The sequence below is a fragment of the Dipodomys merriami genome, unplaced genomic scaffold (genome assembly GCF_024711535.1).
Source record: "Dipodomys merriami isolate MVZ:Mamm:240054 unplaced genomic scaffold, mDipMer1.0.p SCAF_20, whole genome shotgun sequence".
Classification (NCBI taxonomy): Eukaryota; Metazoa; Chordata; class Mammalia; order Rodentia; family Heteromyidae; genus Dipodomys; species Dipodomys merriami.
Genome location: NW_027203382.1, coordinates 2,800,450 through 2,817,008, shown reverse-complemented (window position 1 = coordinate 2,817,008; position 16,559 = coordinate 2,800,450). Strand labels below are relative to the sequence as shown.

At 37.7% G+C, this 16,559-nt stretch overlaps 1 protein-coding gene across 1 annotated transcript in view; it reads right to left on the bottom strand.

Moving 5' to 3' along the window:
• Positions 1-16,559, bottom strand: part of LOC138832857 (uncharacterized) — a 111,712-nt gene that overhangs the window by 51,607 nt on the left and 43,546 nt on the right. Inside the window, exon 8 of the mRNA XM_070030973.1 lies at positions 5,553-5,731. Coding sequence (XP_069887074.1) covers positions 5,553-5,731 — 179 coding nt within the window. The remainder of the gene's footprint in view (positions 1-5,552; positions 5,732-16,559) is intronic.

Sequence of the window (16,559 nt, the reverse complement as noted above, 5' to 3'; positions counted from 1 at the left end):
ACCTAATGTGAAGACACTTGAAGTTAAGATTTTTGGAGATGGGCTCAGGAAGGTGAAGCAATCTCTAAGGGGTAAGACCTTAATAATGTTCGACAAGAAATGTACTCATTACCTTACTCATGTAATTGTAACCCCTCTGTACAGCATCTTTACAATAAAATAAAATTTTTAAAAAGGAGAGACTTCTAATACTGTCTTGTCGCTTCCACTGTGTGACAACTCAGTGAAAGTCTGCCTGTTTATGAACCAGAAAATGCACAGACTGGACCTAAATCTGTTGGTGCTTTGCTCTTGAACTTCCCTCTCTTCGGAACTGTGGGAAACACATATCCATTGCTTATAATGCAGTTTATGGCATTTGGTTGCTATAACGCAACCCTAAAGGCCACCACCTTCTCTTAAATTCTATCTCACACAAATCTATTGATTCTGGTGTGTAAACATACCTGGAGGTGAGTGTACTCGTTTACTACTCTCATCTACATTAGGACTATTTCCTAGTCTTGTCAGACTAGGGGCCTACCACTCTCTGTAGGATTCCCATTCTCCACTCGCATTTTAATGTAACAGTACATTTGAAGGCTTTCTACTGTAGTAAGAAGTACACCCCAAAGGGCCTTATTGTGTTAGATCCCAAATCCTGTCCTCCTGTTTACCTTCTAGGTATAAACTCCTTCCATCTCTGCTTTCCTCTTTCACTCTCACTTAAGCCATAATGGATATTTGTAATTTCCTCAAATGTGACACTCCTTTTTTCTTCCAGCTTGGAGATTTTATACATGCTGTTTCCTCTGCTTACATAAGTGCGCATCACAGCTTTCTATCTGGTGACTTCAATTCAATCCTCTGGTCTTTGTTAAAATATTACTTCCTTGAAAAGGAAATCATTACACACTCCTCCTAATTTTAAATTTCCTAAAACTTTTGGCTCATTCTTTTCCCAGTTAGCAACCTATTGCTCTCAGTATCTCTCAGCTCCTGAGCAAATGCTTTGTAGAAACAAACTGCATTCCTGTATGTCCTCCTATACAGTAAGCATGGTGCTGAGATTTCTCAGTAGAGGGCGCTAAAGGAACACTGCAGTGAGCAAAAATGTGTTTTCCAAGTGCTACAGGGAGGGCTAGTGGAGGTGGGGGGGTCTGTGAACATCAGGGGGTGATTTGACCTAGACATGTACCCAGAACACGTATTCCCTTGAGCCTTTGCAACCTTACAATGGCCTCCCCAGCATCTTACTGTGACTCTTTCCATATAAGCATTGTAAGTTTCAGGTCCTCCTGCCCATCCCGAGACCTTGACTCTCTATTCTCTCCCTTCCTCTCTTACAGTGCTTTCTACATCACTTTTGCCAGGCCCTTTGAGAGAGGAATGTCTCCTATTCAAGGCCTCCTTCTACCTCTTCATTCTCATAACATAACTATGTTTCAGCAAACAGCTGATGTTTCCTTGCCCCACTAGTACCCCAAAGTGCTGCTTCCTGGTTGTCCTGTGACCATGGATTAACTCTAACTTGGCAAAGCAGTGAGTTGTTCTTCTATCCACCAGATTAGTCTCTTCCATGAGAACTGAATTCCTGGCCTTTGAGAGGGGTATGCTTTCTCAGTTTCTCCTTCCTTGAATAGGCTTTCCTGATGCCATAGCCATAGTCACTTTTTAAAAAATTGATGTTAGGTGAAATGAACCCCAAGATAAACATTCAAATGTTTTTTCTTGCTTGCTATTGTTTCTAACATATTTATAAGCTGATTTCTTTGTTGCTTTGTATGTCCCTCCCCCACGATATAACCCTTGCTTTCACTGTATTTCATGTTGGTATAATTTGTGGAGGGGAAGGGCAAAAGCAAACCGTTTGAATTGGGATACAGGTGGACCCATTGCAACAATGAGATGTATAAGACATTATGTCGAAAAACGAACTTTACAACTTTGGCGGGGGTGGGAGGGGAGGTATGGGAGGGGAGATGGGAAGGGATGGGAAGGGGAAACAAAGGAGGAAGCAACAATGCTTGATAAGAAATGTACTCATTATCTTGCCCATGTAATTGTAACCCCTCTGTATGGTATTTTCACAATAAATATAATTTAATGTTTTTTTTTTAATCAACCTGTTATGTGATTCTACCTCTCAGTCCAACCAGACTGCTATCATGCTCCATCTTTAGAATCACAATTATGTAGTTTTGTGTAAATTCATTTACTCATTTCATTCCTCCCTGGGACTGTATGTACAAACAGGGCAGGCATCACATGTGTTTTGTTGCCGTTCCAGCACTTACTGAGTGCCTGGCTTATAAAAATGTATTCAATAAGTATTTATTGCATGAATGGCTACTGTATGTCTGAGTTCATTTTCTGCTAATTTATTCTGTTATGTTCTTCTTGTGCCTCATTAACTCTTCTTTCATTGCTATCTACTCTAAAGATCAGACATAATATATTCTGGAATTTGAAGTACTACACACATCTGATTTTAGCTCTTTGAAAACAAAGCTATGTTTTTAAAAAAATATTTTACCATCTCCATATTAAACAATATATAATAATCCTGGTCACAATTGTAGTTACTTAGAATATTCTTTTCTTAGTTATGGCCAAATCATAAGATCTATATTTCTTTTCTTTCTTTCCTTCCTTCCTTCCCTTCTTTCTTTCTTTCTTTTTTTCTTTCTTTCTTTCTCTCTTTCTCTCTTTCTCTCTCTCTCTCTCTCTTTCTCTCTTTCTCTCTTTCTCTCTTTCTCTTTCTCTCTTTCTCTCTTTCTCTCTTTCTTTCTTTCTTTCTTTCTTTCTTTCTTTCTTTCTTTCTCTCTTTCTTTCTCTCTTTCTCTCTTTCTCTCTTTCTCTCTTTCTCTCTTTCTCTCTTTCTCTCTTTCTCTCTTTCTCTCTTTCTCTCTCTCTCTCTCTCTCTCTCTCTCTCTTTCTCTCTTTCTCTCTTTCTCTCTTTCTCTCTTTCTCTCTTTCTCTCTTTCTTTCTTTCTTTCTTTCTTTCTTTCTTTCTTTCTTTCTTTCTTTCTTTCTTTCTTTCTTGTCGTCGTGGTACCTGAACTCTGAGCTTGGCCGCTGTCCCTCACTTCTTCAGCTCAAGGCTAGTGCTCTACCACGTGAGCCACAGTGTCACTTCCAGCTTTTTCTGCTTATGTGGTGCTGAGGAATTGAACAAGGCAAAGCACTCTACCACTAAGCCACCTTCCCAGCCTGATCTATATTTCTTTTTTAAAGACCGCTGCAAATATTTAAAAACTAACTAGAATTACTACTATAGTTCTAGTTTTTCACATAAATTTCACTTAACAGGCCTGGTCTGTAATTCCAATGACCAGACTCAGTATTAGGAAATGAGGAGTGGTGGGGATTATGAAAAATTGTGCTGTGCATGCTTTACCTGCATATGTTTAATTAAAAATTATGACAATACCATATGAGCCAAACACAACATCTGGAGGCAGCACCATTCATCTGAATGTCACCTGCCTGGCAAACCCATACCTAAAATATTGGCTCCAAGGATCATTCTAAATTTCAAGGACCAGGAATCTTAAAACAAGAAGTTGCTTGACTAAAAGTGGTTATTTATTTTTACTCAAGGACAATAAAGCCATCATCTACTATTATCATTGTTTCACAGAGGTAACAACCATTTTCAGTGAAAGGCAGGAAGGACAAAAATCTCAAGATACCAATCTCGAGAAAAATCTAGCTTATCTTAGTTATTATTATTATTTTTTTGTTTGTCTCTTGACTAGATGGAAATTCACTGGGTTACAAATCAGAATTATCCTGAAAGCTTAAAGAAACCACACACAATTTGCAGGATCACACGGTTGGAGATTCAGGAGGTAAAGCAAAGGACATGGTTTGCAGGTGTGTTCTAGGAAACTCCTCTGGTGCTTTTGAAATAAATCTAGTTTATAAATTCAGGTCTGCTCCACTTCAATCCCCAGAACGAGAAATCATAGACAAACTATGATTTCTTATTCTGTTTAGAGAGAATCCTATTTTCCTGCACTGGGGGGAGACAAAGTTTTTCCAAGTAGCTCTACAGCTCCATTGCTATAAAAGACAAAGCATTCCATGGTCCGTGTCACAAATAAATGTTCTATAATCTAGGAACAGAAATTCTTCACAATAATTCACTATGCAAAATCATTCCTCTTTTTTTTAAAGTGTATTGATTTCTTTATTGACTTGTTCCAGAAAGAGATTAAGGTTTTTTATATGCTTGCATACATACATATTTATTAAAGTTAAAATTAAGAAACTAGAGAAATGTAAAATGAAGGCCAGAAAATAAGATTGCATCATGAATGAGGCTAATGACTGAAAGCTGGTGCTTTGAACCTTGATAAGAGGTCACAAATACGCTCACAGTTAACAGTTAAGCCACTAGGGCAGAAGTCAGTGGGACACAGTGGGTCCTCAGTTAGATGGCAGATGCATATGTTCCTTGGGAGAGGGAGTCTATTGAATGCTTACAAACTGTTGCTACAGATTTTTTTGGGGGGTAGGTTGTGGGGCTGGGCATTGCCCCTCAGCTCTTCAAGGTAAGCACTCTCTACCACTTGAGCCACGGTACCACTTCCGGTTTCCTGGTGGTTTATTGGAGATAAGAGTCTCATGGACTTTCCTGCCCAGGCTGGCTTTGAATCATGATCCTCAGATCTCAGCCTCCTGAGTAGCTAGGATTACAGGTGTGAGCCACCAGCTTCCGGCTGCTACCGAATGAACCAGAGGTCGGAAATTGAGATTTCTGTGTGAAATCTCTGATTCAATTATGTTTGCATCTGATTCACAACATAGTACTGGATTGCACATGGCTAAGGAAACATGTGAGTTTGTGAGATATTAACATCACTGGAAGAGATTTCCCCAATTACACAGGCCCAAAGAGACCCATCTGGGGAGAGTACTGATTGCAGATTTTGACGCTATCTCATAAGACTCCTATGAGATTGCAACCTTCACTTACTGTTAGATCACTATTCTTAAATAAAAAAAAATCTGGGAAATGCAATGAACTGTTCCAGGTTTCTTTTTTGGTACTGTGCCTAAGAAAACTAGACCTGAATCCTGCCACTCAGGAAATAGTGTATAGTCAGTGCAGCCCTGCTGCTTTAGGCCCACCTTGATTTCTCTCTGGTACCAGGAATTTACTTTGGTTCTTATTTTCTTGGTTTTGATATGAAAGATTTCACAGAGGAATTGAAAATAGAAAGGAGATGGAAACTTATACCAGTCTTGATTAATATGGTAGAAGAGAAAATAAAACCCCCTGAGTACGAAAAGTTCCTGAAAAGTTATAGAGAGAGAGAGAGAGAGAGAGAGAGAGAGAGGGAGAGAGAGAGAGAGAGAGAGAGAGAGAGAGAGAGAGAGAGAGAGAGAGAGAGAGAGAGAGAGAGAGAGAGAGAGAGAGAGAGAGAGAGAGAGAGAGAGAGAGAGAGAGAGAGATTCCAGAATCCTCAACATGGCACCATACTAGACACCCTCTGGGACATGAAGTAATCCTTGGGACTGTTCTTCTCAAGGTTTATTGTGTGTATCCCCTTCCCTCAGTTTACCTTTTTATGTTTGTAGTAGTGGAGGCAGCCATCATGTTTCAGCACAAACCACCTCTTCCTCCAACCCTTCAGGAAGCCGGAATGAGTCCTCTTATGCAGGTAGCCACGGCAGGTGGGCCAAGGTGTGTTGGGGCAGCGGCTGATGTCCGATCCCACCACCAGAGTCAAGATGTCTGGACCTAGAGGCATGAGTTTTGGCTAGTTCAGTGATTCAAAGACTCTTAGAATCACAGGCAATGAATGAAGACTGAATGAGTAATTGTTACAGATTTTAGAAATGGGATAAAATAGAATCCTAGTACTGACTAAATCAACTTCCTTACTAATTCAAAACCTTGAGATTATGAAAAAAATAGAAACTGGAGGGATAAAGTTATAAGGAGATGAACTGGGACCTAGGTTTTCTGATTCGTGGTGGAGAGCTCTTTTACTTACCCAATACTGCCATATGTTTTCTAGTAATGCACCCTTTAAGTCCATTCATTTTTATTGGGTGTAATAATCAGAAGCTGTACTTTTAAACATACAGTGACTTACTTCCTAAAATAAAGGATGAGTAATGTTTGCCTTTTCTACCTCACTTTAGTTTAAAAATAATTAGCCTCTTTAGCCAAGGCAGGATCTAAGTCACTGCTCATTTTTTTTGTCAGTATTGCCCCTCTCTCCAACTCAATTTCCAGGGTTTTGTTTTTGTTTTTGTTTTATTTGTTGTTGGTCGTGGGGCTTGAACTCTGGGCTCTGTCCCTCAGCTCTTCAGCTCAAGACTAGCATTCTACTACTTGAGCCACAGAGCCACAGTGCCACTTATGGCTTTTTTCTGCTTATGTGGTGCCAAGGAATCGAACCCAGGGCCTTATGCATGCAAGGCAAGCGCTCTACCACCGAGTCACCTTCCCAGTTCCCCCAGTTCTTGAAGTTAGAAGGAGACAGAAGTTCCACAAGTGCAGAGATACTTGAATTCTTCTGTCTGTCTGACTTAGGCTGTGAGTTTAACACTGGGCTTCCAGATTCCCCTCCTTTCCATGTGAGAATGCCCTCTTTGTTGCCTGGACCTAAGTGGTCTCCCCTTTCCCTTAAGTCTGGCATGGGGTATATCTTGGAGGAATTTGACCCTGCTCCTGTTAATATGAGGTCACTATTTTCCCACTTGTGTTCTGATGCTGCCAGCATGGACACAGATTTTTTTTTTATCACATACCTACCTTCTGATGGCTTAAAACAAGTGTCTGAATGTCACTCAGATGGACAGCAACCCTGCCATGCTCTGAAGACTGCAAATGGGGTATGACTTCATTTACAATTCCTCTGAGAGGGAGGCCACATCCCTGAAGGGGGACATTTGGCCTGACTTGGCAGCGCCTGACTTCATCATGATGTCTGACATTGAGATTACCGATCTGTTTAGAGCTGTCTATGGAAATGGGGGTCAGGGGGGAGACTCTTCCTCTATAAATGACAAGCACCAGCCCAAGGGATCATTCCTGGCTGAGCCACATGGCCCCGAAAATAAAGATTTGTCCCAGAAAAGGCTGACACAGTCTTAGCTTTAGCAGCACGCAAAGCACCTTGGTAATTAAATAACTCTCTGTGTGTCAAGATAATTCTTCATTGCCATGTAAATACATTTTAATTTATTGAACTGCCCTTAAGCTCCTGTCAAAACACATCCCAAAAAATTAGAAGAAATACTCCAGATTGACCAGTAACCCACAAATGTCTTTGTCTTTGCACTTCAGTCCCCAAAGAACTGTACTCCTGGACTAATATACATAGTTGACACATCTGCCAATTTATTTATGTACCGCTGCAGCGGGGGGACGCCTCCGGGGTCACTTTCCTCTTGCTTACACAGACTGCATGTGGGTTTCTCTGATACTGATCAGGCAAAGCTTGTGTTTCAGCATGGCTATACACATAACTTGGTGCACGAGGAAAAAAAAAAGCTCTCTAGGACAGCGATACAGATGGCCCTGCTGTAGCCTGCTGGTATCATCTATCTTATTAGCGAAGAGTTTTTCACATTCAGGGTGAAGACATGAGCCTGTTGCCTTGGGACTTACTGGGTTCTAAATAGCTGTTGTGCAATGGTGGTATTTTATCCATTACAAAGTCCTACCAGGGTCCAGAGGGTTACTTTACGTTCACAGTGGCTCATTTTTTTTTAATGTAAGTTTTTCATTGTGAAAATACTGTACAGAGGGGTTGCAGTTATATGAGCAAGGTAATGAGTATATTTCTTATCAAGCATATTGCTTCCTCCTTTGTTTTTCCCCTTTCATCCCTTCCCTCCCACCTCCTCAACTACACTCCCCCGCCCCAGCCTAAATTGTAAAGTTCATTTTTCAACATAGTGTCTTCTACATATCATTGTTGCAATGGGTCCATCTGTATCCCTACTTAAACAATTTGTTTTTCCCTTCCCCTCCCCAAATTATAACAACATCAAATACAGTGAAAACAGGGGTTATACCGTGGGGGAGGAACATACAAAGCAACAAAAAAAAATCACATGGTACCTTATAAATATGTTAGAAACAATAGCAAGCAAGAAAAAAATACTTGTGTCCCTATCTTGGGGTTCATTTCACTTAACTTTATCTTATCTGGTCATATATATATATAGCTTTAGACATTTTCTGCTTGTCCCAGACATATACAGGTTATTGCAAATAAGGGAAACCATGGGACCTATGTTTCTTTAGGCCTGGCTTACTTCACATAATAAAATTTTTTCCAGCTCTTTGCATTTCCTAACAAATGGAGCAATGTCATTCTTTCTGATGGAGGCATAGAATTCCATATACCACATTTTCTTGATCCATTCATCTACTGAGGGGCATCTGGGTTAGTTCCATATCTGAGCTATGGTAAATAATGCTACAATAAACATAGTTGTGCTGGTAGCTTTAGTATGGCCTTGTTTGTGATCATTCGGGTAAATGCCCAGAAGTGGGATTGCTGGGTTATAGGGGAGCTCTATATGGAGTCTTTTGAGGAACCTCCATAATGTTTTCCAAAATGGTTGAACATGTTTACAATCCTGCCAACAATGCAGTAGGGTTCCCTTCTGTCCACATCCCCTCCAGCATCTGTTGTTATTAGAGTTTTTGATTATAGCCATTCTAACTGGGGTGAGGTGGAATCTCAATGTTTTGCTCTGCATTTCTTTTATGGCTAGAGAGCTTGAGCATTTCTTCATGTGTCTATTGGTCATTCTTATTTCCTCTTCAGAGAAGTTTCTCTTTAAATCTTTAGTCCGCTTATTTATCGGGCAGTTGCTTCTTTGAGGATTTGTTGTTGGGGATTTACTTTTTTGAGTTCCAATTATGTTTTAGATATGAGACCCTTATCTGTTGTTTGGCTATTGAAGATCTTCTCTCAATCCATGGGCTTTCTATTGATCTTTCTAGCTATGTCCTTTACCATGCAGCAGTTCTGCAGCTTCATGCAATCCCATTTGTCCAACCTTTCTTTGATTTGTTATATTTCTGGGTCTCTATTAAGAAAATTTTGTCCTGTGCCAAGGAGACCTAGGGTTTCTCCTATTCCATCCTGTTTTCAGGATGTCTGCTTTGACTCCCATATCTTGGATCCATTTGGATTTGATTCTGGTGCAGGGTGATATATAAGGATCTAGCTTTAGTTTTCTACAGGTGATTAACCAATTTTGACAGTGCTCATATTTGATATGTACGTTTTGGGTGAAATCTTTAAAAAATACTAGTTGTATAGTCACTATACTTTTCCTAAGTGTTTGTTGGATAAATTAACTTGACAAATACAAATATTTAGAACTTTATTTTTGTTATGACTTACGAACTTACTAGGATCTAAAATTATAAAGGGTCTTAGTTCAATACCTCTCCATCTAAATAGGAATGCAAATCACCTGGTCTGTTTAACTGTATAGCCTTGTTCAGTGGTTTTGGCATGTGGTCTCAGAGTCTACAGTAGCAAAACGTGCTCAGGTGATGTTGGATAGAAATTAGAATTCCACGTCCTTAGGCCTCTCTCATTTTTCAAGAGTCTGTATTACTTAGTTTACAGTCTTTGCCTTTAACTATGGTATTTCTTCCTTTCTTTGACTATGATTTAGTTTCTCCTGGCTTTAGTTTTTACCTCGACATTTCTTGGCAATAAAATGATTACTTCCCCCTCCCTCATATAACTTATTTTATCTTCCCACCCTGGAGGAAGGAAATACATAAACACTGCCTTCCTTTACTGGATGTTGCTTGCTTTTGAGGAAAGGTGAAATGTAGGGAGCTGAAAGATGGACGTCTACTGCCAGAGGTGCATTTCATGAGATGAAGGAGTTTGAAGACCTACATGTTTAACTTAATTCTTTGGTGATAGCATCCTTCAAAACAAAAGGAAGCCAGTAAACACTTCTTCCCAAATACTTTGGCCTGGAGGTTTGGAAGTAAGGAGTTGTGGTGAGGCTATTTACAGCTTCAAGAAAGAGAAAAATAATTTCTTTTTCTAATTCACACTCTTTCCTTGGCTCACTGCTTTCTTCCTATGTCACCAATCTTAAACTGTCTCAGAGTCACACCTCTGCTGTCAGACAAACTCTGCCACCCTCACAAATGTGACCAAGAAATGTGCAAGACATATTCATCCCAGAGGGCACACGCTGCGTTCAGCAGTGGAGAGCAGGACCCCTGGAGGCTCTGGGGTGCTTGATTTTAGTAAAACTTACATTTAGTAAGGCAAAGACATCCTAATAGGGCAAAAGACTTCTAAGCTGATCAAACTGTACTATGTCCCTTTACTCTCTTCACTTGGAATTAAATCTTCTCTTTAGGTTTCCAAATATTCAGTCCTATAAACACCAAAACCAGGCTGTGAGGGAACCCTCATTAAAACAAAGATTCAGCTGGTTGTAGTAACATACATCTCCAATCCCAGCACTTAGGAAACTGAGTTGGGAGGATCTTCAGCTCCAGGCCAGCTTGAGCTCTATATTAAGATCCTGTCTCAAGAAATACATACATACATACATACACACACACACACACACACACACACACACACACACACACACACACACACATGCATGCACTCATGTGCTCTCTTAAACAACAAAATCATACCACCTCCACCTCTAAAAATTGCCATCAACAATCTTCCCCAACCCCCAAAGGCTCACATGTTGTCATTCTTAATTTGATAGAGAGTACTTTAAAAAATGTGTTTTGGCTTTCCCATCAATAGAATAAAGCTACTTTGTACAGCTGTGTTTGATTATTATTGAATAGTAATGGTACTCACATTAGATGCTGTAATGAGTGACTTATTATGCTAGTCTGGCATAGCATAGTATAGTATTTACGTTGGAGGCTAACAATCAGACTTCCGATTTTAGTGCTGTATCTGTAGCATATCTGTAAGTGGCTGGGCTGTGTGCTAACACCAGGCTGGTTGTGAAAAAATCACCAGGGAGAGTTGATGAAAATTACAAATGTGCAGGCTACCACTACAAATTTCATATGTAAAAGAATATCCTGGTGAGTCTGACATACACTTTGATTTAGTATTCAATATCCTGTGAAAAGTGACTTGACATTTATAAATTTAAATCAGTTTCATGTGCACTCATATTCTTTTCATAGACCCACTGCTTCTTAGGAGTCCTGTTTTGTTCTGTTCTACTTTCACCATTTCTGCCTATACATTTTTTGAATGCTTGGTCCTGTTTGCAAGTTTTTGTTTGTAGCTTTTAAACACAGATGCAGGAAGCAGATCATATCACACGGATGTTGGCACATGATTATCTTTGGAGTGCAAGGACCCAGTTTTGTTTCATTTTGTTTTATTTTGCTTTATCTTTCCTTATGCATTCTGCCCCTACTGTGTATATCCACAAAATGTATTTTGTATAGTAATGTGACTACCCTATTTTATGTGTCTTGTTTTACATACATTCTATTCTGCTAAATCGAATTCTATTTCTCTTTCTCTCTTAGCTCTCTGCCTTTTGTTCCTCCTCCTCTTTTCTTTTTCAACTCAAAACAATTTAAAAATCTATCCATGGTGATACACACACACACACACACACACACACACACACACACACACACACATAATTTCTAAATGAGGCATAAGTTCAGGCTGTTTATTTATTATGATCTAGTTTCCATTTCCCTAGTAATGGTCACCCACACCACTTCTAATTCCTTTTTAACACATAGATGACTGCTCCAAATGTCCTTGTATATATCTCTTAAGAAGTTTTTGGGCTTATCTGCTCTAAAGTGCCACTGCTAGGACATGAGATTTATTAGTACTTTACAAGAACTATCATATTGCTCTCTGAAATACTTACATCCCAATGAGAGTAGATGATGATTTTCATTTCCTTATCATTATATGCTGGTCAAAGCTATTTATTATCTGACATTTTTCCCCTAAAATAATGTATCTAAAATGTCATCTTGTTTATCATTTGTATTTCTTTGATAACTACATACAAAGTTATTTTCCAATTTCTTTTCTTGATGTTTCTTTTCACGTTAAAATTGAGGTTTTTAATACAGCTGAAGTCTGCATTTGTTGTATGTCATGTGAAGTAGAAGGCAGGCATCCCAGTGTTTTGTAAAAATAAAGGAATAACATATTGTCCTTTATTGTTTTTGTGGTTCTAACGTTATTATATAGAAAGTGCAATGTTTGAATATGTTTCTGAGTTCTCTAGATCACTCCTGGACACGTGTAATATCTGTACCTATGGAAGAACCACATTTTTATACTAAGCTATTGTTATGGGTTTGTAATATGCCTTAATAAATAATATAAAGAGCTCTTTTGCTATCACTTGTCAAATGTATTACCAAATAGGTATTAATTTGTAAAAATATTGATATACATATTATTTTATATTTCTGAATAAATATTTTTAAACAATTTTATTGGTACACTGAGCTTTTAATTTGGGGAGAGTAGACATTTAAGTGTTCATTCATGTGCCTTGATGGAGTCACAAATATTTGCTATGACATTCTTTTGCATTCTTTTTTAGACTGGTTCTTAACTGCCTTATAATTTTATTATTTGTAGTTTATTGCTGGTACAAACAAATGCTGCATATATAAAATCAGGACATTGTAAATTCCCTGTGTTTTTTTTAAAAAGAAGAACTTGGTTTGGCAAGTCTTTTTTCTGGAGCTAGCATTGGTTAGCTGATTCTGTTAGTCATAGAATCTAAAAATAAGGATGGCTGTGTTTCTTTCCTTACAGAATGTGTCCCTTTATTTCTTTCCTGTTATTGGCTTAGTAAAGACCTTGACATCATGAAAAACAGCATAGATCATCTCCTTCTCAAAAGAGATATTTCTAATATTTCTCCACTAAATCTTATGGTTTCTTCTTTTTAAAACTAAATTGAACTTGGTTGTTCAGATGCACCACATTTTCCTTAATTCATCTATCAGTTCATTTAGATTGTACATTTAGATTGTTCCTACCTTTGTCTCTCATGAATAGTGTTTCAGTAAAGATGGAATCACAGACAGCTGTTTGGGATCCCAATTTCAATCCTTTTGGATGAATATCCACAAGTGATTAGGTCATAGCTTTTCTTCCTTAAGTTTTCTGAAGGTTTTTCTATGGCAGGTATACATTTTCATTTCCTCCAATGGTGCATAAGAGTTCTAATTTCTCTACTTCCTTGTCAACTTGTCTAGCATTGATAACAGTGATGTTGATAAATTTGAAGTCATTTTGTACTTTTTATTTTCCTGGATAATTAGTGACATTGAGCAACTTTAATATATATATTGGCTATTTCTGTATCATTAGAGACATGTCTCTTCCTTAACCCCTTTTTTCAAGAGTGTTATTAGGCTTTATAGTTTGAAATTGTGGTTCTAAATATATTTTAAAGACACATTCCTTATTAGAAGTGGTTTAGTTTGGTATGATCTAGCTGTTAACTGTGCTTTTGGGTCATATCCAAAAATTACTGCTAAAACCAACCCCTTTCGTTTTTCTGGGTTTGGTTTATGGGTTTACTAATGTTAAAATGAGTTAATTTTTGTGTATGATGCCAAGTAAGGATCCTATCACATACTTTTTCAAGACTAGATTTGAAGTCACTGTCCCCTATCCATTATGAGTTTTTGGTACCCCCATAGAAGAGTTGGTTCTACATGCATTCATTTATCTGGCTATTATGTTCCACTGGCCTATTTCTCTGCCTTAATGACAGAGCCATATTATTTTGTTTATTGTTATTGTAATTTTGTGATTGATTTTGAAACAAAGAAGTGTGGTACTATCACCTTTGCTCTTTTTCCCCAAGACTGATATGGTTGTTTGTTGTCTTTTGTGGCTCCATATGAATTTTAGCATCATTTTTCCAGATATGTTAAAATGTTACTAGACTTTTCTTAGGCTTAACATCAAATCTATAGATTGCTTTGGGTGCTATGAACATTATAGTAATACAAGTTCTGATTCATGAACATAAGGTATCTTTCACTGTATCCTCTTAATTTCTTTCATTGATGTTTCTTAGCTTTTGGTATACAAGTTTTTCACTTCCTTTGTAAGATTTAAGCCTAAGTATTTTGTTTCTTTTGTTGCTGTGAGAAGTGGGATTGTTCTCCTGAATTGTTTTACAGATAGTGTGTAGAAAAGCAAGTTAACTTTTGTGTATTGATTTTTATAGACTGCGATGTTACCAAATTATTAGTTTAAAAAGATTGTCTTGGGGATCTTTAGTTTTTCTCTATATAACATCATGTCCCCTACAAATAGGAAGAATTGGATTACATTTGATTTAGAGGTGCCTGTCTAGAAAATGAGCTGCCAGCCATGAAGAAGTTGAATTACTATTTTGAGCTAGGTTTTTTTTTTTTTTTGTCTTCTTGTTCTTTTGGTCTTCTTATGATATGCTGAGAATGAGGAAATCGTGACATTCAACATCCCAAACTCCCATCTCTGTTCTCCATGAGAACTGTAAGACTTGAAAATCACCACCAATCTTCTGGAGACCCAAGTAGAAAACATGAAGTGCTGGATGTGTGCCCCAGCATCTTCCCTTATCTCAGAGAAAGTGGTAGACATGGGTTTTCTCTTCGTTGCTATGTTGAGTATAAGGATTCTGGCTTCAAGGAGTCTACTTTATTATTTGCCTAGGATGTGAAGTATTTCCATTAGTTTCTGTACTTTGTACAAAAGAAACTTAAGGGTGAATTGTTGCTAAATTTTATATCAGAGGAAGGGAGAGGATGATCCAGGTCTTCCTACTCTGTAAACTTGCTGACATTATCCTTTTCTGATGCTTATAGTTTATAACATTCTTTTTAAAACCACTTTTTAAGACTGATAAATTCCGAGTTGAATTTTTGATCTGGGGAGAGGCTCATAAATACAACAGAAAAACTTTAAGGTAGTTTTTCTTTAGCTTTATTTCTTATGATTAACAAAAATTCATTTGGGTTATATTTTCTTATTGATACAATGATCTATCTGATATGTCAAGATAATCTTTTTTCTAAAGATATAAATGAAACTAATCTATTGTAAAGTTCTATTTAAGTAAAAGTTTTGAGGTATATTACATTTAAGTTATTATGTTGATTTTGAAAATATTACTTCATTTTACCCTAGCATCTGGTATAGCTATTAGCAAGTCTGATGTCTATTGGATTTTATTTTCTCTAGAGGCTATATGGTTTTTCTTTCTTGAAATATAAAAATAATTCTCTTCATGTTTGATATTCTTACATTTCATTATCATATGCCAACTTGAGGGGTTTGCTACCATCCATTTGGTAATCTGAATTTTTAAAGTTTTTTCTTCTTTCATTATTTCTAGAAAAGTCATTTAAAGCAACTTTCTTTCCTATTTGATTTTAATTTTCTAGGCACTTGATTACATTATCACCAGGTTTTTCTGATGTTATTGTCTGTGCTTATTAATGGTTTAATATATTTTCTTTTTACCCTTCTCCCTGATACTTTCTGTGAGGATTTCTTGCTCTCCTCCATTTTTGGCAGTACTAGATTTTGAACCCAGGGCCTTTTTCACTTGCAAGGCAGGCAATCTGCTGCTGAACCACACTCCCAGCCCTCTTTGGTGTACTGGTTATTTTGAGACAGAGTCTCATTTCCTGTCAAGGTATATCCTGTTATAGGGCTGTATCCTACCATTATGGATAAGATAACAGGTAGATGACACTACATCTAAATTTCAGAAGGTAGGGGAGGGGGTGTTCTCAAAAACTTTCCTGCCCAAGCTGGTCTTAAACCTCAATTATCCCAATTTTAGCCATCTAAGTATGTACTATTACAGATGTGAGCCACTGGTATCTAGTTATGAGAGTTTTTATATGAAATAATTTGGATAATTTACATTTATTCCTACTATATTTTCTTTGTTATCCAACTTATCTAACATACTTTTTATTTCAACTATTATCTTCTTCATACCTCCAACTGATCATTGGTTCCTCTTTACATTGGCTTTTCTGTTCCATTGCCAATATTCTATAAATGTCTACCCTCACCACTTTTATGACACTTGCTGATTTTATTTCAAATGCTTGTTCTCTCAAATCTCTTCAGTTATTTTCTTATTATGAATTGTACCATAGAACATCCTTTTTTCTTTTAACCTGCAATGCTGTTTCTCAGATGTCTTGTTTTTACTAGGTAAATTCTCTTATATTGGAATTTGCTTTTTAATCCCAGAGAATACATATAATGTGCAAAGGTGAAGGTTTGAAATGCAGATCAGAGCTGCTGCCCCTATTGGTGGGGATAGAGAAGGTGCTGAGAGTAATTTCACCAGGGAGGGGGCCTTTTGGGTTGCCCTCTTGGTGCAGACACTGTATTTTTGCTTTGTTTACCCTTTGACCTGGTGACTGAATTTCAGGGAGTCTGTTTGTCTTGTACAGCTTTGCTATACTTAATCAGTCCTAGGGATTCTCAGAAGACTGTCAAAGTAAGGAATGATCGGCTCCTTGATCCACCTGGGCTCATTGTACAGATTGTCCACAA